General features: G+C 49.9%; 12 protein-coding genes across 12 annotated transcripts; 6 read left to right on the top strand and 6 right to left on the bottom strand.

The window, feature by feature from the left end:
* Nucleotides 1–32: 32 nt before the first annotated feature.
* MIND_01003000 (uncharacterized protein) lies at nucleotides 33–704 on the top strand (the record flags this gene model as incomplete). The annotated part of the gene is made up of 2 exons (XM_037366631.1): nucleotides 33–301; nucleotides 350–704. 2 exons carry the CDS (start codon nucleotides 33–35, stop codon nucleotides 702–704), a joined length of 624 nt encoding a protein of 207 aa, XP_037216025.1.
* A 218-nt stretch (nucleotides 705–922) lies between these two features.
* MIND_01002900 (Clavaminate synthase-like protein) lies at nucleotides 923–2289 on the top strand (the record flags this gene model as incomplete). Its single annotated transcript, XM_037366630.1, has 5 exons — nucleotides 923–1178; nucleotides 1229–1399; nucleotides 1446–1740; nucleotides 1790–2074; nucleotides 2127–2289. The coding sequence occupies 5 exons, from the start codon at nucleotides 923–925 to the stop codon at nucleotides 2287–2289; spliced, it is 1170 nt and encodes a 389-aa protein (XP_037216024.1).
* A 178-nt stretch (nucleotides 2290–2467) lies between these two features.
* Nucleotides 2468–3498, bottom strand: MIND_01002800 (Alkyl transferase; the record flags this gene model as incomplete). The annotated part of the gene is made up of 5 exons (XM_037366629.1): nucleotides 2468–2578; nucleotides 2627–2747; nucleotides 2794–3060; nucleotides 3112–3254; nucleotides 3304–3498. 5 exons carry the CDS (start codon nucleotides 3496–3498, stop codon nucleotides 2468–2470), a joined length of 837 nt encoding a protein of 278 aa, XP_037216023.1.
* A 381-nt stretch (nucleotides 3499–3879) lies between these two features.
* Nucleotides 3880–5167, bottom strand: MIND_01002700 (uncharacterized protein; the record flags this gene model as incomplete). The annotated part of the gene is made up of 6 exons (XM_037366628.1): nucleotides 3880–4013; nucleotides 4062–4165; nucleotides 4213–4398; nucleotides 4450–4574; nucleotides 4623–5047; nucleotides 5110–5167. 6 exons carry the CDS (start codon nucleotides 5165–5167, stop codon nucleotides 3880–3882), a joined length of 1032 nt encoding a protein of 343 aa, XP_037216022.1.
* Nucleotides 5168–6287: 1120 nt separating this feature from the next.
* Nucleotides 6288–8826, bottom strand: MIND_01002600 (uncharacterized protein; the record flags this gene model as incomplete). The annotated part of the gene is made up of 8 exons (XM_037366627.1): nucleotides 6288–6382; nucleotides 6430–6757; nucleotides 6805–6824; nucleotides 6874–6959; nucleotides 7008–7161; nucleotides 7206–8170; nucleotides 8221–8638; nucleotides 8691–8826. The coding sequence occupies 8 exons, from the start codon at nucleotides 8824–8826 to the stop codon at nucleotides 6288–6290; spliced, it is 2202 nt and encodes a 733-aa protein (XP_037216021.1).
* Nucleotides 8827–8988: 162 nt separating this feature from the next.
* MIND_01002500 (uncharacterized protein) lies at nucleotides 8989–10867 on the top strand (the record flags this gene model as incomplete). The annotated part of the gene is made up of 4 exons (XM_037366626.1): nucleotides 8989–9265; nucleotides 9314–9391; nucleotides 9438–9664; nucleotides 9713–10867. 4 exons carry the CDS (start codon nucleotides 8989–8991, stop codon nucleotides 10865–10867), a joined length of 1737 nt encoding a protein of 578 aa, XP_037216020.1.
* A 233-nt stretch (nucleotides 10868–11100) lies between these two features.
* On the top strand, nucleotides 11101–12411 carry MIND_01002400 (uncharacterized protein; the record flags this gene model as incomplete). Its single annotated transcript, XM_037366625.1, has 1 exon — nucleotides 11101–12411. Exon 1 carries the CDS (start codon nucleotides 11104–11106, stop codon nucleotides 12409–12411), a length of 1308 nt encoding a protein of 435 aa, XP_037216019.1. The 5' UTR covers nucleotides 11101–11103.
* Nucleotides 12412–12510: 99 nt separating this feature from the next.
* On the top strand, nucleotides 12511–13754 carry MIND_01002300 (Aph phosphorylate; the record flags this gene model as incomplete). Its single annotated transcript, XM_037366624.1, has 4 exons — nucleotides 12511–12573; nucleotides 12623–12938; nucleotides 12990–13376; nucleotides 13423–13754. Exons 1-4 carry the CDS (start codon nucleotides 12523–12525, stop codon nucleotides 13752–13754), a joined length of 1086 nt encoding a protein of 361 aa, XP_037216018.1. The 5' UTR covers nucleotides 12511–12522.
* Nucleotides 13755–13953: 199 nt separating this feature from the next.
* Nucleotides 13954–15651, bottom strand: MIND_01002200 (DUF4211 domain-containing protein; the record flags this gene model as incomplete). The annotated part of the gene is made up of 6 exons (XM_037366623.1): nucleotides 15192–15651; nucleotides 14762–15145; nucleotides 14460–14713; nucleotides 14272–14405; nucleotides 14083–14224; nucleotides 13954–14031 (listed from the first exon to the last, which is right to left on the bottom strand). The coding sequence occupies exons 1-6, from the start codon at nucleotides 15634–15636 to the stop codon at nucleotides 13954–13956; spliced, it is 1437 nt and encodes a 478-aa protein (XP_037216017.1). The 5' UTR covers nucleotides 15637–15651.
* Nucleotides 15652–15909: 258 nt separating this feature from the next.
* On the bottom strand, nucleotides 15910–17893 carry MIND_01002100 (uncharacterized protein; the record flags this gene model as incomplete). The annotated part of the gene is made up of 3 exons (XM_037366622.1): nucleotides 15910–16629; nucleotides 16685–16872; nucleotides 16930–17893. The coding sequence occupies 3 exons, from the start codon at nucleotides 17891–17893 to the stop codon at nucleotides 15910–15912; spliced, it is 1872 nt and encodes a 623-aa protein (XP_037216016.1).
* Nucleotides 17894–18948: 1055 nt separating this feature from the next.
* MIND_01002000 (uncharacterized protein) lies at nucleotides 18949–20298 on the top strand (the record flags this gene model as incomplete). Its single annotated transcript, XM_037366621.1, has 1 exon — nucleotides 18949–20298. One exon carries the CDS (start codon nucleotides 18949–18951, stop codon nucleotides 20296–20298), a length of 1350 nt encoding a protein of 449 aa, XP_037216015.1.
* A 627-nt stretch (nucleotides 20299–20925) lies between these two features.
* MIND_01001900 (CCAAT-box-binding transcriptional factor) lies at nucleotides 20926–22764 on the bottom strand (the record flags this gene model as incomplete). Its single annotated transcript, XM_037366620.1, has 7 exons — nucleotides 20926–21147; nucleotides 21201–21585; nucleotides 21633–22246; nucleotides 22293–22412; nucleotides 22459–22573; nucleotides 22623–22681; nucleotides 22723–22764. The coding sequence occupies 7 exons, from the start codon at nucleotides 22762–22764 to the stop codon at nucleotides 20926–20928; spliced, it is 1557 nt and encodes a 518-aa protein (XP_037216014.1).
* Nucleotides 22765–25572: the final 2808 nt, after the last annotated feature.

Raw genomic sequence — 25572 nt, 5'->3', positions numbered from 1 at the left:
GTCACACGTAGTGGTCACGCTGCCTTGCACTTATGAAACGCGCTCATCCTGACTCGCAACCGACCGCCCGAAAGCGCGTCCGCACCGACGCTCCTGTTCCCGAGTCAAATGATGCGGTTCTGCGTCGCCCAAACATCACCAAACTTGCCCCTCCTCGCCCGTTTCCAACTGTACCAACTTCTGTCTCTGCAACGGGTCCGAGATCAGCTCACAAAGAAGGAAAAAATATGATCTGCATAACGCGCAAAACACCACTAGCCGCTTATCTACGACGATGCAAGAAAGTCATTCTTGAGGATGGGTTCGTTTTCTCGACGCGTCATTCGTCCTTTTCTTGATGAACAGCAAGTTACAAAACCCTTCATCTCAGTGCGATGGGTGCAGCGATACCACATCTTCTCCAACTCTCAGTTGCATTACCACCCATTCTCCCGTTCTCACCTTCTGAGTTGCATACCGAAGTTTCGACTAATACCGTCCACGTCCAAGATGAGATAAATCCGGACAACGAAGAGGATGATGTCCAGTACAACACCCGTGGAAAGTCAACTTTGCTGGTGGTCATTCGGATTGGCGATGGCCATGGCCCAGAGGTTAAAACAAAGTCTAAAGTAGCCAAACCTCGGCCAGCAACAAAAAGTGGTGGTGAAGGGTCCGGACCTGTTGTTTTTTTTGAGCCAGACCAAGAAGACATGGACATTTGAGTTCATTAGAAATATCCGTATGTCCCTTCATTTCTTGGCATGGAATGGTGATTGATTTCGCTCAGGCCATGTAATAATGTACACTATCAGACTGGGCCTGCTGTTCCACTATCTGTGCGAATGTGACTCTTCCCTTTGGGCAAGGTGCAACTTCCTTCTCACCCATGTTGGTGCTTAAAAAGCGTCTAACTGGATCTGCTTCGTGATAATATTTCCTCATGACCGCCACTGAAGGCCCCAAGCAGCCAGATATCTCGTATCATCCAGACGCAAAGAAATTCCGTGCCCGGACTGCTCGTCGTCTTGCAGAAGACCCATCGCTACCTCAGCAGCCTCTCCCTGCCAATTTTCCTGACCGTGTCGATGGCCCAATCGTCTGGGAGGGCAAAGACTGGACAGACGAATCTCAATGGGTCTACAACCTCTCGCAGACCCAACTCAATGAGATAGACGGAGCTCTGGCGCATTTCAACAGTGGGTTGCCCAGTCTGATAATCTTTCATTCCTACTGACGCTATTCCAAGGCCTTGATAAACCAATGGGATTCATCAGTCGCGAAACGTTCCCACTCCCCACTCTTTCGGCGGAACTCTGGAAACTCGCTGACGCGTTGTATAACGGTCGTGGCTTCTTTGTGTTGCGCGAAATTCCCATCGACAAATACTCGCGCAAAGACTTGGCTATCGTTTATGCCGGTCGGGAGCCTCCGTTGTCTGCTCACCCTGATCTCATTTGTAGCAGGACTTTCATCTCACGTTGGGTCTGGGCGTGGAAGGCAGGACGCCACCAACGCAGTCCTCGCCCACATCAAAGACCTGCGCACCAGCCACAAAGGAGTACTTGGTAATGCAGCGTATACCACCGACAAACAAGTCTTCCACACCGATATTGGCGATCTCATTGCCCTCCTCAGCATTCAACAGTCGGCCTCTGGTGGGGTTTCCCGTCTCGCAAGCAGCGGTTTTATCTACAACGAGATTGCCAAGACACGACCAGACTTGATCCATGTTCTGAAAGATAACTGGCCTCTCGATCGGTATGTGTTTCTCAGGTTTAACTCCATTTTGCTGATTCGCGCTCTGAAGTTTCGGTGGTGACCCACCTTATACCGAACGGCCGGTGCTGTACAACGAAGATGGCCATATTGTAATCCAGTACTCGCGCCGTCATTTTACCGGCTACGGCGAGCAGATTCGCAGCACCAATATTCCCCCCATCTCAGAAGCGCAAGCGGAAGCACTGGACATGCTGCATTTCCTCGCAGAAAAGCACTCGCTGGGACTCAACTTCCAGAAAGGGGACATCCAATACATCAACAGCATGGGGCTGCTCCACGCCCGCGATGCCTTTGTCGACGATCCTGAGCACACGTGAGTTTTGTTCCCGATGTCCCTCGTGTGTGTGGTTGAAGAGAAATAATAGACGCCATCTTGTTCGCCTCTGGCTCCGCAACGATGAGCTTGCGTGGAAAACTCCAAAACCGCTTGAGAAGACATGGGCCCTGCTGTATTCGGTGGCCGCAAATGCTCAGCGGTTTCCTCTGGAGCCAGAGATCCGCAAAACAGCGAGTGGTGCGACGAAATAATTGTTAGGAGCAACATAAGATAAGCCTATGAGGAGAGGGCACCAACAGAAAGGGCAGCGGACGATTATTTTGGTTTCGATAAGGAGTATCAGAAAAAAAAACAAGTTGGTATGTCGAGATAGGGGTAACATTGTCCTTCGATTAGCAAAAAATAAAGTAAAGCAAGGCACAAGCAAGTCTACTTGCCCCAAGCTTTGCGCTGATAGTTCAAGACGATTGGCACAAAGTCCCACAACCCAAAGTCCGGCCAGTAGGCCGACACGAAGTGTATTTGCGTGTTTTCATTGCACTGGACAGGGTTGTGGAAAGCACGACGGAAGGAGAACGTGGAACGCACCTGCCACAACAGATAGTCGCTCAGACGCTTTACCCCGCTGGTTCGCACAAGCACTTCAAGTGGTGGGCTCCTGGACAACGACGTGAAGAGTTGGTCCTCGACATCTTTTTCGGTAATGTGGCTGTTATTTGGTCAATCGTGGTCCAAACGAGTAGCGCAGCTCTCACATATCGGATGGGTTGTCCAAAGAAATGTGAATAGCAGACTCTACGGCCGTGGCGATTTCATCCTGGGCAGAATAGGACATGTGGATATTGAGGATCGCTGTAACGACCAGTTCAGCCTTTCGTGCAGAGACCGGTGTAGAAAAGACACATCTGTCGTTATTCCGGGTGATGCTCTCGACGTGTCGGATGGCTTCTTGCACGTATTCTGGTAACAGCGAAGTTTTGCCCAACACGTTTAATCGCACGCCATACTGCTCGAGAATATCACTGTTCGAGTTTTCAGGCCAAGAAATTGGGAGACTTTCATACGACACACACCCATGTTGGGACAGCTCCCTCAGTTTGTCGTGGGCCAAGTGCATGAGATGGTCTATTTCTTCTGGCGACCGCCGAAAGTTGTCCATTGCAAACGCGTAGACAGAAACACATCGGATTTCGAGGCGGAGACACGCTTCAAGAAGCTTCCAACGCAGTGTCAGGCACGCTTTAGTTTAGAAACAGACGACATACGCGTCGCAGAGTCAGAAACCCGTCGCTGTGGCCCTGTGAGATCGCTTTGTGGTTCATACGGGCGTAGCGGCGATTGCCATCCATGACAAACGCGACATGTTTGGGAATAGGCCCGGCGGCAAGGACATGAAGCAGCAAACGCTCGGCTCGTTGTACAACCTTGGCGCGAAGCCATCGAAGACAGCGCAAAAGCATGACGTGCCATATTTTGTGACTAAGCAACCCTCTGGTTAAAGATTTACTTCCGTCCGCGGAGCCTTCCGACAAAAAACCATTTCTTGCGGCAGAGATACACTTGACCTGCCGGCTGAGGGGCTCTCAACTTTCATCCAACCGATGCTGCACAGAATTTATTTGATTCATCCGGCTAACTACAAGTACCAGTACACAAAAATCTTACAAGTTACAACCATGTGGTCGGTTCAGAAAATTCAGCCTTGTCGCCCGAATCCCTGGTGAATTTTCGCGCTCTCCGGTTCGTTCAAATCACAAGCCGCTACTGTGGACTCAGAATCGTCGCTTTGGGTTACAGTGGGGCGTTTTTGATGACTGAAAACCGGTTTTTCAAGGGAGTCGCTAATCGACACCGGTGGGGCTGGACGGGGAGGTCGCCACGCGGCTGAGCACGAGGACGGCATTGACGTTGGTAATGACGGTACAGCACTGGTGGTAGTTGCTCGTCGGCACCGGAAGATAAAGCTGAGTATTGGCTAGGAGGAAGGTGAGACCAAGTTGAAAAGCCATGACCAGGGACAGACCTTGGTAGTGCCAAAGATGAGAAATGCTGCGACGCCGCAGGTAGAGAAAAACGACATCAGGCATGACCTCAGCAAAAGTCGATGTAAAAGAGACCATGTTGGCTCTGAAAATGTTGAGTCTATGGTTCAAGAGAGTTGAACACTTACTTACACAACCGCAACGCCCACAAACACTGAAAACAGCAAAGTGCGCAAGATGAGCGAATACGAGATCCCACTGTGGTCTAGGATACTACAAATGCGCCAACGCATGTAGAGGAGGCGGATGACAATCCCGATAGCAAAGCATAAGCATGTCAACGAATACACAGCACCCAGACCCAGGGAAGCGTACTGTCTAATTGAACATTATAAGACACAACAATTCACACTTGAAAAAAAAACGCACAGCGGAGTATTGTTGACAACGCAGTACATTGGCGAGCCCCGATAAACGATACTCCGATCCTTGAGGCCTATCACAAGTCCAGCACAGAACACAGGCAGCGCGGACACTATGGGCAGCAGCAACAACTAGAAGAAATATCTCAGTGAAGGCCGTTGCAGTAGCAGGTGACGCACTAATGGGGTACAGCTAACCCGCTCGTAAAAACCGCGCCAGGCTGGAAAGCCCGTCATCATAACGCCTGCCCAAACTTTTAAACTGAGCGCCAACGCGGAGGCGCCTATAAGCGGGACATTGCTTAGCGCGATAACACCGCTCCAGAGACAAACTTCGAAAGGTGGATGCTGATTTAGCGCGTGTCCTGACCATGCAAGGATACTGAAGGAAATCGAGGCAATGATGAAGGCGAGGGTCAGATTGAGGAGTACCAGATTGGTGGTATTTCGGCTGAGAATGTTAACGATGAAGAGCACGCTGTTACCCACCGCCGCGCAGGTCTGGAATGCATTCCATAGGATGAGGTGTGAAAGGTAGTCTTGTGGCTCGATGATTAGCATTGGCGAAGTGGGAGGAGGGAAACCAGATAGATGAGGTATATAGTCTGGAGAACGCCCAGGCCGCAGGTCTCAGATGAGTTCTGTTCTAGACGTGGGGCTGTCTTACTGAGCATAAGTGCCTCCATTCCAACCTCGTATCGGACCGATATGTCCCTGAGTAACATGCCACTGCCTTGGCATTCGTTGGTTTTGTAGACTTGAGTGAGCGCAGCATGAGGCTGGACATATATTACTGGGTGCAGGTTATTTCTTGGTGTGTTTTCGTTTGCTCCTAAAAGAATTATTTATCCAAGTACCAAGTTCTGTTGTAATGTTCGTTAGGATTTCGACCACGTTCGAAAGAAACCAAAGCAATTGTCCTACTAGATGTCTGACGTCTTGCTGACGTCTCAGCCATTTTGAAGCGCGATGGTTTGCCGCGGCTACCACTACTAATCCTAGTGGAGCGCTCAACCTTTGCCAGCAAGTTTTAAGCAGGTGTGTATTTCCTTGGCTCTTCTGCTTGCGCTGTTGCCCTGGAGAGGGAAGTGACATTCGTCGCATGAGACCAAGGGGATAGGCTAAACACATGTTGTGGCGCTCGGCGGCTCTACGCATTTGTGAAAGTGGTGCACTATGTTGAAGGGTCGTATAGTACAGCAAGAAGGTATTTTTCGTCTAGAACCAAAGCATTCACGGACAGAGCAAACTTGGACCGAAACTCGCGCACCACCCAGGCGAAATCATGACTTCGTGGCGTTTTGTCCTTATTCTGAGGAAACACAAGTCACCCTTGCCCCCGAAATGAGCAAGTATCTAAGAAGGAGGCAGCGGCAAGAACGCACCGACTCCCCTTCGCCTGGGTGGACGTCCTCCAAACCTACCTAAACACCCTCCACGCATCTTCCCAATTGCAGCTGCATATTTATTTCCCCGCTCGCCATCGAATACGACCCCCCGCATGTCGAGCAATGCCCACGGGGTGTCCGCGGCTGATGAGAAGATAGCCAATCACTGCGCGATGCGACGAGAGGTGCGATAATGTTCGTTCGAGTTCAGATATCATGGGTGTCGGAGTAGCTGGAGTTGCGCCATTAGGCAAAGGTAATGCCAGGGGGCGCGTTCAATGTCTCCACTATCGATGAAAGTGAGAATCCAACTGAGAAAAAAGCAACCTGACATGACTGGAGGGTCTGTGACAGTCACATCGCTCCGAATTCCGAACCAGGTATTCTCAAACTGCAATTGAAAATTTACTGCAAGTGCACTCTGGGTTGGTCCGGAATATACAAGTTACTATGCAATCTAAAGACCAGCATTGCGTGGTGAGACAAGGTAACGCTCAAGGAAGTGAAGCTTAGCAGCATTCGTAAACTCAATAACACTTCGCTGTTTAAATCCTGGAAACACGGTTAAGCAGTCGGCAGGAGAAAACATGATCCCCCACCATGTCCCTCCTTAGCACAGACCATCAGCTCGCTATGGACCCTACTCTTTGTCACTGTTTGCCACATGCGGACAGCCTGGTCAACGGGAATACGGCTGTCGGAGTCTCCATGCGCAATTTGCAGGGGGGCAGCAATTTCCGAAGCGCGGTTGATGGGTGATATGCGCTCTAAAAATGCACGGATTTCCGGGATGCGTTCGTCACCGTATTTTCCGCGTCGGTGATTCGCGCGACTGGGCGCTGTCTTTTCCAAAAACGAGGGCCAGTGAGCCACAGGGAAGTTCGCTACTCCGCAGGCAAATCGAGTGGGAAAGTGGATGAGGGTAGCCTGAAAAAAAACGTCGAATTTTGTTCTTGGATTGAGGATGGGCTTACAAGGGTCATATACCCGCCATCTGTAAGCTGTTTAGCAACCAAACAGGATTTGGAAAAGCACAAACTGACATGAACCTCCCATCACCGCAATCCTCTTTGAATCAAGCTCGTTTGCCATAGAGGTCTCGACATGATCGAGCAACGCGCCGATGTCCCTATGGACTATCGTCTAACCAAATGAACCAATAACACTTTCCGCTTACTTGACTGAATCTTCCCGCTTTTCGACACTGTCGGCCGCCATAAAGTGTTTGCCATACCCGCGACTACCTCGAACATTGGGAAGGATTACAGCGCACCCAAGCTCGTTCATAAGGTACCAATGGATAGGCGACCGCCTATTCGAGTCGGATTGAGCTGAACATAGGTCAAAGTCAGCGAAAGAGAAATAGAACACAAACATTCTGGGCCACCATGGATGTCGACGACGAGTGGTGCCATGGTCTTCCCGTCCGTAGGATGATAATACATGCAGGGAATTTCCAACCCATCAAAGCTCTTGAACCGGATAATTTTCGATGGGAAGGTTGGGTAGGAAGGCGGAACGGGCGTGGCTTGTTTGTAAGGAAAGACGGGCACGGGAATGTACGAACCGCCATTTTCGTCTGTTTTGACATTTTCGGGAATGATATAACCGTCGAGGTCCATACGCGCAAGGCGATTCTGGGATAGATGGGATCGTAGAGTTACTATTAACTCATAAGGTTTGCCGTTCCTGGCGTTGGTGTGGACGGTGAACTGGCCACCCTCCCACTGCGGTTTGATTTGCACAACCTTGCCCTTGAGGGGACCATGCAACTGCCAGATGAAAAGAGCAGCATAGCCATCAACGTTGGCTTGAAAGTAAACGCATTCGGAGTTGACTGCTAAACGCGAGCAATCCCAGTCAATCGGACGGAGGGACCGAAGATCATGCTGAGGCGTCGTTATGTGTATGACTGAACGAGTTTTGATGTCATAGGTACAGATAGACTGAAAAGCACCAAACGCGTCACCGACCAAGTAGAGTAAATGTGGTTGGTTGGGATCACGAGAGAAGGACGCGGATGCAAACGCGGTTTCTGCTTCACTTTCTGTAGCATTTGGGAGTAAGATTCGTTCAGGATGGCCGCCTGAGGTAGGAACGATGAAAAGCGGTCGGAATGCTGAGGTTTGCACGTCAATCAGGACGAGATACTCGTCATCGATTGAAATTGACTCGATGCTCCATCGGGAATGACCATTCTCGGGTAACGGGGTCACCAGTCGCGAAGGTAAAGTAAGCGGATTAGAGTCTGCTGTGGCGCCAGTATCAGAGTCAGTCATTTGCGAGATGTATACGAGAAGGTCGGTTCCGTTCTCTTTGTTGGAAACAAATGCCATGATTCTGTGCTCGAGCCGTCAGACATACGACTGAAAAAAAGTGGATTTGTCAACTTTTGCGAGTCTGATATAACAATGTTGAGATATTTATTTTCGTCGTGCGTTAAACGCTCGATACGACCACCGGGGGAATTTTGTAGCTCGCCATCGATCGCCGGAAGCGGGGTGTCACCGTCCTCCCAGTAGCGCCAGAGCTGGAAATACTCGTTCCCGTTGAGGTCCATGGTGAATACATGTCCCCCAGACCTCCAGACTCCACGCCAGTCTTCTCCGACAATGGGATGGAAGGAGCCAATGATTCTGCCGCCTTTGAAGTCAAAATGAGTAATTCGCTCCATGCTATTGACTTGAGGATCCAGCGAGATACGGTAAAGCTCTGCTACTTGGGAATCTTCAGGACGATGTTGAATGATTGCATTATTTGCGGTATTATCGCTTCCACGGGGCTTTTCAAAACAAGTAAAAGCAAATCCTTGGGTGAGGTGGTCAATATAAGAAAAGAGTAGTCCAAGGAGCAGTGTGACCTCGAGCCGCAGCCTCATATTTCCGCATATCTTCGAAAATACGTTGAGGGACAGCCTTCATGTTGAAAGCTTTTATCTGCTCGGCAGGTTCCGTGAACTCGAGCCCGCTATAGTCGAAAGGAGCAGGCGGAGCCATGCTGTTTGAGGGAGAGTCAGAACCTTGAGACTATCTGCGTTCACACTGCTCGCATCGTGGTTCTAGCCAAAGTTCTCATCACTCCGCTCGGCCCGTAAGCATCAATGATGCCATCGCATAATCATAATCTTTGCTTCTCTCCCTCACCAATGGCGTTTTCCAATGCCTCCCACGCGAGGCACCGACCCTCTGGCAGACTATGACCTTTCGCATCCCATTGACACGCGCTCCGGGCTTCGCCAAGGGCTAACCTCATACGGAGACCCACACTTTTCGCTCTTCCTACGCAAAGCCTTCATCAAAGCAGCTGGTTATGGCGAAGACGCACTCTCTAGACCAGTCATCGGAATAATCAACACTGGCAGCGGCTACAATCCGTGCCATGCAAACGTTCCCCAACTCGTAGAAGCTGTGAAGCGGGGAGTCCAACAGGCTGGCGGTTTGCCCATTGACTTCCCAACAATCAGTCTTCACGAGTCGTTTGCAGCACCGTCGAGTATGTTCTTGCGGAACTTAATGAGTATGGACACCGAAGAAATGATCAAGGCTCAGCCTATGGATGCTTGTGAGCTCTTGCCGTCTTCCAAAATGTCTTGTTGCTCAAGTATTAGGCATTATGATTGGCGGATGCGATAAGACAGTACCAGCACAGTTGATGGGAGGTATATCTGCCAACAAACCCGTCCTTCCTCTCCTCACAGGCCCAATGATGCCTGGCTCCTACCGAGGCAAGCGACTCGGCGCATGCACTGACTGTCGAAACAACTGGGCAGACTACCGTGCTGGAATCATCGATATCGAGGAAATTGCGGCCATAAACAATGAACTCGTGCCTACGGTGAGAGTGCTTCGTTAATCCTTTAGTTTGGGCTGATTATGACTATAGTCCGGAACTTGTGGGGTGATGGGGACAGCGAGCACGATGGCCGCTATCACTGCAGCATTGGGTCTTATGCCACTGGAAGGTGCTTCGGCACCGGCCGTCTCCTCCGCTCGTCTCCGAATTGCTGAAGCAACGGGAAGAAACGCGGTATCAGCCATTTCTGAAGGGCACAAACCCCAGCATATCCTATCTCGCGAGTCGTTTCTCAACGCAATCACTGTACTCCAAGCAATCGGAGGTTCGACCAACGCTGTAGTACATCTCATGGCCATTATCAATCGACATCCTACAGTTGCGGGAACCATCACCTTAGACACCTTCGACGAAATTGGCAGGAACACGCCTCTGCTGGTAGATCTCAAACCCAGCGGGGACAATTACATGACCGATTTCCATAACGCGGGCGGGATGACTGCGTTGTTGCATCATTTACGACCACTGTTGCATTTGTCTGTGTTAACCATCACGGGACAAACCTTGGGAGAAGTCCTCGATGCTGCTACAAACCACGACTTTCCGTTTTCTCGTGAAATCATCCATCCATTAGCCCACCCGCTCTATCCGGCTTCCTCGATTGTTGTATTGAGAGGTAATCTGGCTCCCGGCGGGGCAGTCATAAAGGCTTCTGCTTCCCAAGACCGTCGCCTCCTCAGTCATTCTGGTCCTGCCGTCGTTTTCGTTAACACAACAGACCTCGCTCTTCGCATCGATGACCCAGACCTACAAGTCACGCCAGACTCTGTGCTTGTTCTTCAGAACATCGGGCCAATTGGAAACCCCGGCATGCCTGAGGCAGGATTAATTCCAATCCCTAGAAAGCTCGGCGTGTTGGGGGTCACAGATATGCTTCGGCTGTCTGACGGCCGAATGTCTGGTACAGCCGGGGGAACCGTGGTCTTGCACATATCACCCGAGTCGGCTCAATTGGACTCTGTATTCGGCGTTGTTCAGAATGGGGACATCATCAAGTGTGACTTGGAGAGTCGCCGGTTATCCCTAGAAGTGTCAGAAGAGGAAATTGCCCGCAGGATTGCGGAGAGGAAGGAGAATCAGCCAGTAGTTGCAAAGAAGAGAGGATATCGAGGGCTTTACGAGCGGAGTGTGAACCAAGCGCAGCACGGTGCTGATTTCGATTTTCTCACGGCCGCTGGATCCTAGTCTTGCCCGTGCACTGAGTCTATTCTATTCACCGAGGATGCATTGGGCCACAAATCATGTACCCTGTGCTTCTGTGTGCTGGTTGAGCTTGAAAACAGCTAAAATATAGACAGTGGTTTGCGTGGAGCTCACAATTTCCTTTTTTTCGGCGTAGCAGTTGGAGCCAACTTCGAAGTTTTTGATTCCAGTCCAAACTAGTCCAAACTACGACATGAAGTCACATGATCGTGAAACACATGGCCACAACAACCATGCATAGTTTACCAGTTGAGCTGCTAGCGGAAATATTCACCCATTGCCTCCCCAAAAATGCAACACCGACCGCTACATCTAACTCTCCTCTGCTTCTAATGCGGGTCTGTCGACTTTGGCGCGATATTACTGTTGCAACCCCAGTGTTATGGACGACATTTTCTATCGACTTGACGTCGGCCAAGGGTATGATACCATCCGAAAGTTTGGAACTGTGGCTTTCGCGCTCCCAAAACATGCCCTTGACTATCAACGTTGACGACGCCGGCTGCGAGGAACCTCGGGCTGACCCGCAGTATTGGATGGTTTATGAGGAGCTCTGTCGACACGCTCAGAGATGGCAAAGCGTAACTTTCAACATACCGTTCGCCGCTATCTGGTGCCTTCCTACCCAACAACCGCTTAAGCTACTCAAGGGGCTCAAGTTTGGGAGCGAGGAGGAGGATCAGCCCGTTCCTGGCCAGGCCCTGGAGAGCTTCGCTACCGCCCCACAACTGCGCGCTGTTGATATTACGCTAGACGCTTCCGGAGCCGTCTACATTCAAGGAATCCATCTCCCTTGGCACCAGTTGACAACCTTCCGTGGCACGTTGTTTGCCACGTATGAATGTGCATTTGTTTTAAGGGAGGCGACTAATCTCGTTGACTGTCGATTCAGCGATGTATCTACTGGGATGGTCTCAGATAGCCCTCCGAAACCACACTTCCAACTTTGCGAACTCCAAATGGATGCGCGAAATCTGATAACTTGCTTGGACCTTCTCCCGTTCTTCTCCTTCCCCAACTTGAAAAGGCTGGCGTTGGGATCGCTGGTTCGCGAAGGCCGTAGTCAGATTTCTTGGTCTGTGTTCAATTCACTATTGTCGAGATCTTCTTGCTCTCTTGTCCGGCTTGACATTTCGGTCAACAACATAAAATGGACAGATTCACTGGTTGAGTGCTTCTCTCTGCTGCCCTCACTAGAGCATATGGAGATTTTCTGGTTCAATGAAGAATCCAGCATTACCCCGCTGCTCCAAACATCCAATGCCCTCCTGCCTCGACTCCACACACTTGTTCTCTATTCGGAAAACTCACCCAGCAGCCCTTGGATCAATGACATAGTCTCTCTCTTGTTTGTCCGCACTTCCGACAAGTGGGTAACGGCGCATGGTGCCTCCTTGCAACACTTTCACTACATCTGGATGAGACTAGGCGACCCTTATCCTGACGAAACAGTTCAGAGCCGCATCAAGGCCCTCCGTGACAGAGGCCTGCACGTAGAATTCCGTCCGAATGAGCCATTTGTTTAGCTTGGTGTCGCATATAATCTAATCTTGTCTTCATCCAATACATTTTGTACATCAGCAACTCTTTTGATGTGGCTCATGTGATCGACGCGGCGTTCGGCTCAACTTCTGGCAATGACCCTAGCAAAGGTGCTTAGAGTGCTAAAACTCACGCTTAGAGTAGATGTATGGACAGTTTTACGTCTGTTTTCAACACTAAACTTTCGCCTGATAGGTCCCCGCAACCAGAATTCGTCCCATCGGCCGAGGTTACAACAATGACCTATTCATCGTTGACCACGACGAGTTCAAGGTCGTCCACCACAAGCCACAGCAAGCAGGGACTGTGCCGCCGGCAAGTGGCGCGAAAACCGTGGTGGTCCGGTTGCTCAAGACCGCGTTAGACGGACTGTTGGAGAGGACAGAGAACGAGGTTGCTGCACTTTCGCTCGTTCGCGGGCCTCTACACAAGGTGGTCCATGTCCCTAAAATCTACGCTTGGAGTACAACCGCGGACGAGTTTCCCTTCATTATCATGGAGCATCTCGAGGGTATTCAAGTTTGCTCCCAGCTTCCCATGTACTTTTACTCATGCTCTACAGGTGTACCTCTTGATACAATCTGGCCGACGCTCGACCTCCCTGCGCGCCTGCTAATTGTCCAGCAGATCGCGACAATCCTCAAGACTTTGCAATCTATTCCTAGTCCAACTAGCGTTGATACCTTTGGTGGCTTGTCGTTCACGCCTTCGGGAGACATAACCACTTCCATGCACCCAGATGGATTGGGTGGCCCGTTTTCTTCAGCTCACGCGCAATGGCTCTCGATGCTGACGCTCCGTCTGAGGGATGCTGAAGCAAATTCCGTGATCGAAGGTTGGAAAGCAAACGGGCTCCGTGATCGAATCGAGGCGTTTGTTGCAAGCCACAAGTTCAGTGCTATCATAAACCAAGCCGCAACGGAACCCGTTTTCGTCCATGGTGACTTCAGTATGTCTCTTTGGCTGCCGTCTTGCATCTGATGTTTGTCATGAAGACTGTCGCAACATGCTCGTCTCGCCTGACACGCACAAAATCACTGGTCTGCTTGACTTCGAGTTCGCCCGTATCGACACAGCACCAGAGGAGCTCATGGACGGTCTTGAAGACTTCCGCGGCCATACGTGTCTGCAACCGCCACCAAAAGGTCTACAATTGCACCTTTTGGACGCGAAGTCCAGCTGGCCGTGCCAGAGGGACGACTACAGCCTTGCGCTCAGTGACGGGTGTCAGATTGCCCTTGCATGGAAAGATGCATTCCGCATTGATGGGCCAGAATATGACGCGACTGCGCGGGCGTATTCATTCTTAGAGAATCTTTGCCCGTAAATATCAGCTCCGTCCCTTTTTTTTTTTTGAAAAGCTGACAGGTTCTCGTAGTTGGTACTTTTGTCAAGAGCCATGGCGGAAAGCGCACGATATGTCTGCTGAGCGTCACAAAGTCGAGAAAGTGTTGAGCGACATGTTGAGTAGTTGGGGATTTGAGCAGAAATCACATCAAGTCGCGCAAGAATCAAAAAGTAGAACATTACGACCAGACATCTGGGTCCTTTCTATTGGCCATCGAGGACCACCGTTTCTTGTCGAATTTGAAGACACCCCACAGCTAGATAAAACCATCAGAAAAATGTTCAGACATTCGAGCGAAACAAAGGACCTGATCAATGTAACCTTGCTCTTTAAACGCTTCCATCTGAGCGCGCACGTCATTCTCCAGCTCCGAGTTCTCCGCACACAGCTCCTCGATTTTTTCCTTGACGCGAACGGAGATGTTATAGAGATAATGTCGAACTTCGTGACTAAGAGAGCTTGAGCATCCTATTTCATCACATTAGCAAGCACGCACTAAGCTGTCGCCCGTCTGAAACAGCGAGCGCCGATGAAGAGCTTGAATTGCGGAGGATAGGGCAAGTTCCTTGCTTCGGCATTGTTCTCGAAGGAAGTGCGTGTTCCGTATTTGATTCCACGTTCTTTCTTTTTCTGCAGTGGTATCACTTCAATGGCAATTGATTGAAATATAAGCAGGAACCCTACCTGGAAAGTGTCTGGATCGTATGTCCCCTTGCGTGTTGAGAGCTCATAGGACCCACTGACGTCACACGAGTACATCCCACGCGTCCAACATGCATGGCAATTCCCTGTACTGTCACATGAAGTTCCGTCCTGAAGAGAAGGCCGCAGTTGCAGGGTGGCGATGAACGGCGCTTTCCACGTCGTATGAACCAAAGTATCAGAGAGAGGCTCAATGGTCTTTCGGAGGGCTGCCACAGCTGTTTGGTAGTATTCCTCTGATGCAATGTTAGCGACGATATTGGAGGAGCAAAAAAATGACACACTGTCGTCTTCTGAAGCTGTTTCCCGCCATTTGGGGTCGTCGTGTAGCAATACCATGTACTCAACGAAGATGCCAAAGTTTTCTTCGAGATCACGGCTGGTATATCGCATCCGATCCAGAGCAGCTTTCGCGTCTTCATCCTCTCCCTCCTCGACTATGAAATCTTCACCGTCGTCATCGTCCTCATTTTGTTCCGCTTCATTTTCCTCATCTGGATCCACCTCTGGAATGGGGTCAAAGTCGAGCTCCGGTTCGTCGTTGACCGCGTCAGAGGGAATTGGAGCAGGCGAAGACCGATGTTTTCGTGCGCGTGCATATTTCTCAAGCGCTCCTGCCAGGACTTGCCGTTTGGTCGGTTTTGAAGTAGAAGATGGTGCTTCTGGGACTATAGAGGAAGGTGAGTTGACAAATCAGAAACAAATGCCACCTACGTTCGAGGTCCTCGTCGTCTGAATCCAGTTTGTACTTGTCTGCATCGTCATTTTTCCGTCTGAGCCTGCCCTTACTGGGCTTAGCAGCCTCATCTTCCTCTTCCACTGGCGAAGAGCCCCTCATGAGTCGTTTTCTCCTTCTCGGCAACAGTTCTTCGTCGGAATCCGAGTCGACCATAATCGTTTGCTTCTCCAGTCTGGTAGCGTCTTCACTATCGCTATCTTGCACATTGGCTGTCTTTTTTTTCACATTTGTCTCGCGCTGATGCTTCTGTTTCGGTATCTGGGGCTCGTCGTCATCTAAATCCACCATTACTACCGCAGTTTGCTTCCGTTTCTTGAACTCCATTACTGAATCGTCTGGGTCGGACTTCAAAACCTTGGCTCGACGTGCTTTTTTGGCTGGTGGTGCGCCTTCAGCTGACGGGTGCTTTCGTTTGCCCATACTCGTCGAGTGTTGAGGCGCGTTGCGTCACGCGAGTCACACATCGTCGTACCTAAGTAAAATTATGGGTGCATGCATCTCATTTATTAGCTTCAAATGGCTATGAGTGGTCTCGAATTGAACAGTATATAGCGGAAATCCGAAGCGAAGTCAAAATCTGACGAGAAACGGCAAATCATAATGGTCAAAGAAACTGGGATACATCCACGGGCCACGGCTAGCGCTAATGAGCCATATGTACTTACAATGCTACGTGCTACATAATTTAACATATCACCCTCGTCCTTTGCCTTTTCTCCGTCCAGCTGAGGGCGACTCCGGCATGTTCTCTTCCGCTGAATTCGAAGATTGGTCCTCTGATCCAGAAGTGTCTGCCTCTGCATAACTTGTTCCAATAGAAGATCGTGTTCGACCAGAAACGCGTTTGGTGGGCGGCGCATCGGGCACATCATCAACTGAATTGGACTTCCGTTTGCTTTGTCGTTGATTGAGCGTTGGGGGAGGTCGTGAATATGGCTCAAGGACACCTCCAGCCTCCAAGTCCATAATGCCCTGCTCTATCGGCGCGAGAAAGGCAGCATAGTCCGATTTTGCTTGTTCAGCATTGTAGGGGGGCAGAGGAGTTGGATGTAATATCCGGGTTGCTGCCCCAATTGCAGTTATTCGGGTTCGGAAGAAATGGTGAAGCTGGTGGATGACAGCCATGAGGATGTCATGTTGGAGTGGAAACCGGGTGACGCGAAATTCAAGGTCACATAGAAGAAAGGAGCGTTTTATGGGGGCTAAAGCCATCGCCTTCGGTGTATTCCCGCCGTCCATCCAGGATTGGATTGAGGGGGGAAGTTTCGCAATTTTTTCCCCATGCTCGTCGAAGCCGCATAATACGTAGATGATGACATAGTAGATCGACTCGAGGTCGTCCATAGGTTGAAGATGGCTTAGGCGCTCAGCGTCCCCCATATGCACTCTCACTGAATGGTAAATTTCAGTGCCCTGGTTGCAGTGTGAGAAAACCGAGCTATAGGTACGAAAAGGTAGAGAAACACACTGTTCTGAGGTCAGAAGAAGATGCCAAATCCCCAGCAATGAGGCGAGCCATGCGTTTTGCGAGATCCCAGTCAATCAGAACAGCGTGCTGATCTGCTCTGTCGTAGGCAAGACGTATGTTGAAAGGGCTGATGTCACTTTGGAGGACACGTTTGTCTTCATCCAAGCCTATGGTGGCTGTATGGTGACCTGTAGAAGAAGTTAGTCCTCTGGAGACACGGAGGAAGAAAAACTAGCAATATTCACCCTTGACAATGTCACGAATCGCACAAAGGAACTGATGGGCACAGACTGCCTCATCAAGTGTGGCACCATATTCAACCACAACGATACGCATCAAATATCGGTTAATGACCGTCGGTGGGTACTCGGACGAAGGAGGGGAGTCGTGCTTCATTGCCTCAGTTGATGGGATGCCTCGCAGTTCCTTAATCGAGAAGCGATCATTCTCAAAGCAGAGCATCTGGCCAATGCCAGGTATTCCGCTAAGGTCTTGGAGAATTTCGGACTCAAGTATGCGCCCATCACCGCGCCAATAGTCCTTGATCACATATGAAACACCATTGCAAACGGCACGCCAACAGACTGTTCCTCGAGAGCGAATGGTACGACGAGAAAAGAGTGGCTTGGGATCGATAACGAAGACATAGACTGTCTTGGTGATGTTGTCTCGCCATTCGCCAGCGTCGTTGTCATAGATTCGCGGCGGGATGAGCTTCATTTTACGACGACCGTTTTCCCAATAGATTGACGTATCAAATCCAATCAAGGATTCGTCGAATGCACTGCCAAGCAGTACAAGTTTGACGAGGAAGATGGCGCCAGCAGACGAGTGATAGTTGACAGGTTGCGAATAATAACAACCACTTCGATCAAAAAGAAGGATTCGGACAGTCATTGGGGTGATGATGTTGACGCGCACAAACATTCGGTTCGGCTGTTGAATAAACACCTCTCTAGCATAAACTGCCATCTGCGATCGTTCTGCTTTCCCCAGATTGTCGGAGAGCTTGTTGTCGTAGATTTCGCCGATGTCAGCATACGAGAGAGCTGGGGGGGAAATGCGCAGAAGGGGTTGCGCAGCCTCCGGCGAGGAGGATAGAGATGTCGGGTTGTGTGTGGAGCGAGCCGCTCCCGCCACCGTCCACGTTATGCTGAATACAGACCCGATGAGTATCCCTTGCCAAGCGTCGTTTAACGACGGCTTCATCGTCCTCGGAAATCAGCTGGTCATGACCAAAGTACTCAATGATGTCGTTGATGAGCGTCACGGTGGGGGAATAGAGGACACTTTCGTTGGCTGGCTTTGTGGGGATGTGCTTCCAGCGCCGGTTAAAACCGGAGTAGGACTGAATCCAGTCGACTATCTTTTTCTCCTGCGAAAGCTGCGCGGCCATTGATATGATGTGTTGCTGGAGAGGGCAAGTCGTGCGGTCTTCTTCGACCCACGAGTGGCTGAGTTCCAAAAGCATTCGTTTGCGAATATGGTCGACCACTTGGTATTGATGGTCATCATCGTGTGAGGAGACGCGGTGGGGGGTGGGAGGTGTGACGGAGTGGGTAGTACGTTCGGCACCGTCAATGCTCGAGCCGGCAGTATCGCTTTGTAGATACTCGTACATGCGCTTGAACTCGATGAGACCAGTCTCCTCGATCTCCGCACGCCTATTAGCGAGAGCGGTTTGTTCCAAAGGTGTTTTGGCCGCTTTGTCGGCGACAGGCTTGAAGTCCCGGGCCGCAAGTTCCAGCGAGTCCTCAGTTATCCCTACGAGGAATTTTTGCGGCGGGGTAGGCTTTTTCGACATGAGTGTTCGCAATAAAAGGGTTAGCGGAACGCACTTTCTCGAGTGTCTTGACAGTTGTCTCTGAAAGATCTGAAGGAGGAGGCTTAGGAGGGTCTTGATTACCAATCAAGTTTTGGCACCCAAGTACAATTACATACATATTATTACGTCAAACAAACGAACGCAGATAGACTTCAACTTGTAAATAAGTATATCTTGTGTATATGCATATGTTCAGACTTGAGTCGGTATACCGTTCGAATCACATGACCGCGATTTTCCCCCACAAAATCACATTTATATTTCGTCGCAAGTTTACTAGTGCTACACTGTGCGTGACGCTTCAAGTTTCAGCTTGGTTGCAATTATCTTTGATTCTTCAAGCTTTATACCCGATATCGCCTGGCCAAATTTACACAAGGTCTGGTCAGTTCATGTTCGACTCTTACTTAACGTCAAAATCACATGATCGCGCAAGAACATGATGACAACGACCCTGTCCAGTCTACCAGTTGAGCTGCTGGCTGAGATATTCACCCATTCTCTTCCGCAATACCAGTCGAAGCCGAAAATATCCACCTCTCCGCTGCTTCTCACACGCGTTAGCAGACTGTGGTACAACGTTGCTGTCGCTACACCAGAATTATGGTCGACATTCTCTGTTGATGTGAGAGCAGAGGAAGATATGATTCCGCTGGCGGCCGTCAAACTGTGGCTTTCTCGCTCACAAACCTTCCCTTTGTCAATTTCCGTGGACGACTCGGTCTTCGGAAAACCTGAACCACCTCGGCAGGCATTCTATGATGAACTCTGTCAACATGCGGGTCGGTGGCGGGACGTGACCTTCAATGCGACATTCACTATGATTTGCCGGCTTAACGTCCAGCAGCCGCTGGATATGCTAGAAAGACTGAAGATGGGAAGCGATGATGACCGCCAATTTGTTCCGGACCGCTCAATCGCGATGTTTGCGACAGCCCCGCGGCTACAGGTTGTCGACATCCTCCTGGACTCCGATGAGGCTATCAATATTCAAGAAATCAGCCTTCCTTGGTGTCAGTTGACGACCTTCCGGGGCCAACTTATCACTACCCAGGAATGTTTCTTTGTGTTGCTTCAGGCAGCCAATCTTGTCGAATGCGAGTTTCGCGATATCGTTCTCCAGGGACCCGCCACACCCAGCAATGCATCGGTCTCGCGACATCTGCTGCCCCATATCCAAACTCTCCGGCTGGACGGGAGCTTTGCCGAGAATTATATAGAGCTGATACTGTCACTGACACTCCCCAACGTGAAAACGTTATCCTTGGGCTCAAAAAAGCAAGTGTACACCGACAACATCGTCTGGTCAATCTTCGACAGTTTTTTGTTCCGGTCGGTATGCAATTTGACCCACCTTCATTTCTCCGTGAACAACTCGACAAACGAATGGGAGGAGCTGGTCGAGCGGCTGCCCATGTTTCAAATGCTAGAATTCTTAGAGCTATTTTCGTTCAATGGGGACTGCAACATCGCGCCTCTAAGCTACACCTTTAATGTCCTCCTGCCCCAACTCCAGATGCTCGTCTTCTCTTCCCGGGGGCCTCCCGACAGCAATTCGATGGCTAATATCATCACACTTCTTTTCAAACGCACCTCAGTGGCCTGGACGGCGACGCACAATAATGCACCTTTGCGCCGCTTTGAATATATCTGGAAGCTCGACAATGGTGTTGAGCTGGACGAAAAGCTGCCGCGTCATATTGAGAAGCTCCGTCGTCGAGGCCTCCAAGTATACTTCGGCCTATTCAAAGGCCTCACTGAAGCACTGCCCTTACGACAACATACCTAGTGAAGCGTACTTGGATCGCCGTAAGTATTCACAACTTGAATAGTATCTTCCCAGTCTTTATAGCTGGTAGAATGAAATCCTTTTATGCGCACGACAACTTGACGAACCAAGATTCCTTTGTCCAGAGAAATTGAAAACTGGACATCATACGTCATATATCATCAGGCCATCTTCTTCGCATAGTCCTCGTATGTCAGAAGCTGAGCTTCTTGCGACTGGCACTAGAAGACTCGTCCCGTTTTCTCTTTTCACTGCGTCACCACTGATCCCGCCCCACTCCTCGTCTTCCACTGCCACAGCTTCAGCAGCTGAGCCATCATATTCTAACAAAACTCTTCGTCCAGGGGAACAAGGTCCTCGTTGTCCGAATCTTCTACAAGAAGGAAGACGCGCCCTTTTCTTTCCGGCTACGAAACATCGCGGGCGTTCTTGATCTCAAGCTCAGGGCACGTGACACAGAATTAAATACTTCGCTTTTGACTTCGTCTCGTCATTCTCAAGAGGACAAATGGCTTTGTTTCGCTATCTCCTGGGACCCTACTACTCTTTCATCCACTCGCCCGTTCTCCTTCACGTTGGTATATTCTTCCAAAGCATTATTCGTCGCATCAGGAGCCTGAGCATTTTTTACACACATTCTCCAATCGTCTCAGCGCCAAAAGGCTTACAGTTCCGCGATTTCCGCCACCCACCGACAAAAATGACTTCGTATGCAGCGCTCACGAGTTCCCATAAGGGAGAAGCAGATGCATGAGCGTATTGGGGATCGCGTTTGCGAGCATCGTATTCTTCGCCCTCTTGACTAGCACCACTAAGCATACCGCGTAGCCCAGGTATACTACTAAAAAGCTAGATAACTCGCGTGTCAACTAAAAACCAGATGAAACGGATCAAAGACTTACTTCTCCGAGAAGGAATAGTCCGCCTGCGACAAACTCAGTCGCACCGTTACCTCCACTAACCAGCACTTGAACAAACCGACGGATCATAGCTTTGACTCGGTCGATGTTGTCAGCGTCTGCCTTGATGGACTTGAATAGCAGGTTGAGATACATTGCCTGCTTTGAAGACGAAGCCAAACGCGAGTCATGTAGAGAGGAGTAGAGCGTTCGGTAGTAGCGATCAGTTATAGATTTCGATGTTGGGGCAGACGATGATGAAGCTGTAGATGGCGCGGAAGCGGAAAGAGAAGCGGAGATTTGTTGGATCAAAACCAGCGCTTGGAGGGAGATGTTGAAGGTCGAGGTATGGGTTATCAAGAACAAGGTGTCGATGTGCTTGTTTATCCTGCGAGAAAATGAGACAAGAAAATGACGATAGAAACAACTATTTACCCAGCATCACTGGCCACGATCTTAGCATATGGCAAGGCCCGGTTGACGCCCGTCAGAATGGCCGAGATGAGTTTCGAGTGTGCATCCTCTACTTCTGCGAAACCTGCTGCTCCACGAGTCTCCACAACTTTGCCTTTTCCCTTCCCTTTCCCTTTCTTTTTGTCCCGGATTCGTCCAGCCTTGTCCGCCGATACAGTTTCTCCCTCGTCTTTCTCGTGCTTGTCATCCTCCTTATTCTCGTCTTCATCGGAATTTCCTTCGCCCAGAAGTTCCTTGAACAGCACAAAATATACGTCGATCAGCTGCAAAGCAACCTCTCGGTCTCCAGGAGCAAGTACAATCTGGTTGAACGTGATGGTCGCGTAATATCGTGCATGTGCATTTCCGGCCACTTTTTTCTCCTCTGGCTTTGCTTTCGACTTCGGCTTGTCATCGTCCGTGAATCGGATGTGTTTGGGAGTCGGGGCCGATGAGGTCGGTGGGCGGGAAGCAGAAGGGCGCAGAACGAGAGCAACGATCTCCCGGACAACAATGAGCTTCATGGCTGGATGGGTTTGCAGTAATTGAAGGATGAGGTAGGATGCTCGAGAACATATAGACTTCTCGGTGTCTCCCTGGCATTACGTCAACTTGGGCAATGTCAACAAAAAATGACCACACTAGTTTATTGACGAGAAGGCGCAGCAGATTCTGTTCTTGTTCGGGTTTTTCCCGCAGCAAAGTGCAAAGTAAGGTAATGGATTGCGTCCGCACATATGGGAGCGGATCGAGTGAAAGGGTCTACGATAAAGGTCAGACATCGAAGGAAATCTGTGAAGACCACTACCTCGAGTATCTGCAGGATGGAGAAGAAATATTTCTTGAGCCAATCTTCGAAGTACCACAGTAAAAGGTGTTGATCGGTGACGCCAGGATGTCCTAACGGTTGGTCTCGGAAATATCTGCTCAGAGTTGAGTATGATAAAAAAGGGTAATATAAAATCAACAAACTTGAGTTTGCGACTGGGCGCACCACCACCAACCCACCAATCCGAGATACATCGTAAAGCCTTCAACGATACTCTTGGGACACTCCAGCTTAGGCATTCACAGCACTCATGAGGCTGTCCGTTCCACGACTAATGACGATCATCTATCAAGCTTGACAGAGGACTCTGACCACGACCGCCCCCCCACCCTTACCCACCCAGTCGCTTGCTAGCGGCGAGAATGCTGACAGATATCCACGACCAGCGCATGCGCACGCAGAGGGCTTCTCCGGATGAAGAACATGGTGCGTTCTCTGTTGCTTTTGTCTTTGTTGCTCGTCTCATGACAATATCACAGACCTCCCGAGCCTGTCGCCCAGCATGTCCAATGAGTTAACACACCTGCATTTGCTTCCACCGCCCTGCTGCTGGGCCAAAGGCTGTGTACGCGGCATGATCAGTATGAATATTATACCCTTGTGTACTTACATGCATACTTACATGCAATTACAACAAATCAGAGTGAATATTGTGGTCCGACTGATTGCCTTGATAACCAATGTGTATGCCGGGAAAAAATGTCATTGGCCGGATCACAGATCCGAGTGCTACATGTTCTGAAAATTTTCTGTGACAGAAAATTGGAAATAGTGCTCACGCTCCTCATCCATCAAAGGCTGACATTTTGGGCGGATACACGCAGTCTTATTCCGAACTGGCAGAACGGCTTTCGCGCCAAATACAGAACTAACAACAACCCATTTGTTCTCCGATGCATTCGTGACTGGGCAAGAGCACATAGTAAGATTGTTTATGTGGCTGCCATTGATGCCTCCAATGCTTTCCCATCGGTTGATCAACCCTCGCTCTGGGTCAAGCTCCACAAATTAGGCTTCTCGGGCCCAATCTTTGACTGGCTGCGAAAAACCTATGCCAGCATGTCCTACGCTGTCCGGCATGGTGGTGAGGATGCAGACTCATACAAGGCGGCGATGGGATTGCTGACCGGAGATCCAGCTTCCCCAATCTTATGGAACCTGTTCATGTCTGACTTGTGCCTCCCACCTGACTCGGACGACTTCCTGTTTGAATCAGTACGGATTGCGATTATGGCTCAAGCAGATGACATCTTACTGCTGGCGTTCACGGTGCTAGCTTTACAACTCAAGCTGAATGCACTTGCCTACTGGTGCTCTCGAAACTTCGTTCTGATCAACATGCTCAAAACGGTGATTCTACTGTTTGGCCCTCGTCTGCTTCAAGCGCCATCTTTTTACATCAATGGAAACCTGCTGCAGATCACAGAACTCGAGCGCTATGTAGGTATTCACTTCCATGCAACTGCGACAACATCAAACATTCTTGATGAGCACTACAAGCAAAAAGCCAGCACTGCGCGGTACTGTGCCCATCGAATTATGGCTGTAGAAGATAAGGCATCTGTTACCCCGAGGGAACTAAGAAACCTGTACATGGCGCGTGTGGACTGTCATCTAATTCATGGCTGCGAAATCTCGCCAGACTGCGAGGATGTGCATGTAAATCGCCTAATAGATGTCCAGAAAAGCTTCCTCCGACAGATTCTCAATCTTCACAGTCGTTCAATGGTGGCTCCGCTTTATACGGAAACCGCCGTTGTCCCAATTCGCACACGCCGCTTCCTTCTCACTCTTGGCTACCTTGGCTACATATTGGATCTGCAACCTACGCACTTTGCCCGTGTAGCACTGAACAGTGCTATAGACCTACATGGGAGAGGCAAGCGTTCATGGGTTAAGGACCTGATTTCAGCCCAGTCAAAACTGGAATATGCATGCACAACACTTGTCCTAACACGGGACACCACTAAAGCTGAGATAGACAGTCATTCAAAGCACGTCTATGACCACATGCTCCAGTGGCTTCAGAGTGAAATTGACAACAGCCCCAAAATGTACCTGATCCAACAGCGTTTAGAACCCCAACCAGAAGGCCGTGCACCAAAGCTAATGACTCTACGCATGAGACATTATCTATTCATGGTGAAAACCAAGCCTCATCGTAATGCTCTGATTTCCCTTTTGCTGTCGACGCACCGACTGGCGATTGAAGAACTCCGCTATCCAGATCATGCACATCAGAGAGAACCCGACCGTGAACGACGCGTATGTCGCTTCTGCAAGATGGCTGTCGAGACTCCAGAGCATGCACTACTCACTTGCATGTCAAATCCTCTGCTCTTGCGACTACGTCTTGACTTCCTGGGAAATCTCTTTGAGAAAGCACCAAAACTCGCTGCCAAATGCATGCTGATGGATCCGGTCGACTTTCTTCGAATGGTGCTATACGAGCGCTCGACAATAGCAATATTGGCAAAACATGCATACGATGTACTGGAGGTCTACTATGCTACTCCAATTTACAGGTTACCACCAAGGATTGCTCGCCTTCCTTGACTCAACGGGCTAACACTGATTCTGATTCCACTCACAGACTAGGTTCTACAGCGCTTGGGAGACTGGGCGTGAGCTCGACTTGGAAACTGTTTGGAATCCCGGGACGAAGATATTCATATTACTGTACTGGCTATGTACTATGTATATCGGGCCAATCCCCGGAAACCGGCGTTCCTCAGTGGGACCGTGCCGCGTAATACTATCCTATCCTATCCTATCCTATCCTTCTGACCCGGAAAATTTCCAGAAGATTCTCAGAAGATTGATGGAAAATTCCAAATTTTCCGTGACAGAAAATTCTCGGAAAATCTTCAGAAAATCTTCAGAAAATTTCAAATTTTCTGTGCATTTTCTGGGGCGGAAAATGCATCAATGTCCGTAGTGTCAGCTCACGGCACGTGACACAGAAATACTTCGCTTTTGACTTCGTCTCGTCATTCTCAAGAGGACAAATGGCTTGGTTTCGTTATCTCCTTGGACCTTATTACTCTTTTATTCACTCGCCCGCTCTCCTTCACGTTGGTTCTTTCTTCCGAG

This window comes from Mycena indigotica, assembly GCF_014461135.1.
Source record: "Mycena indigotica strain 171206Taipei chromosome Unknown Mind.scaff0009, whole genome shotgun sequence".
NCBI classification, from domain to species: Eukaryota; Fungi; Basidiomycota; class Agaricomycetes; order Agaricales; family Mycenaceae; genus Mycena; species Mycena indigotica.
The sequence above is the reverse complement of the archived record's forward strand: the minus strand, read 5'-3'. Positions and strand labels throughout refer to the sequence as shown.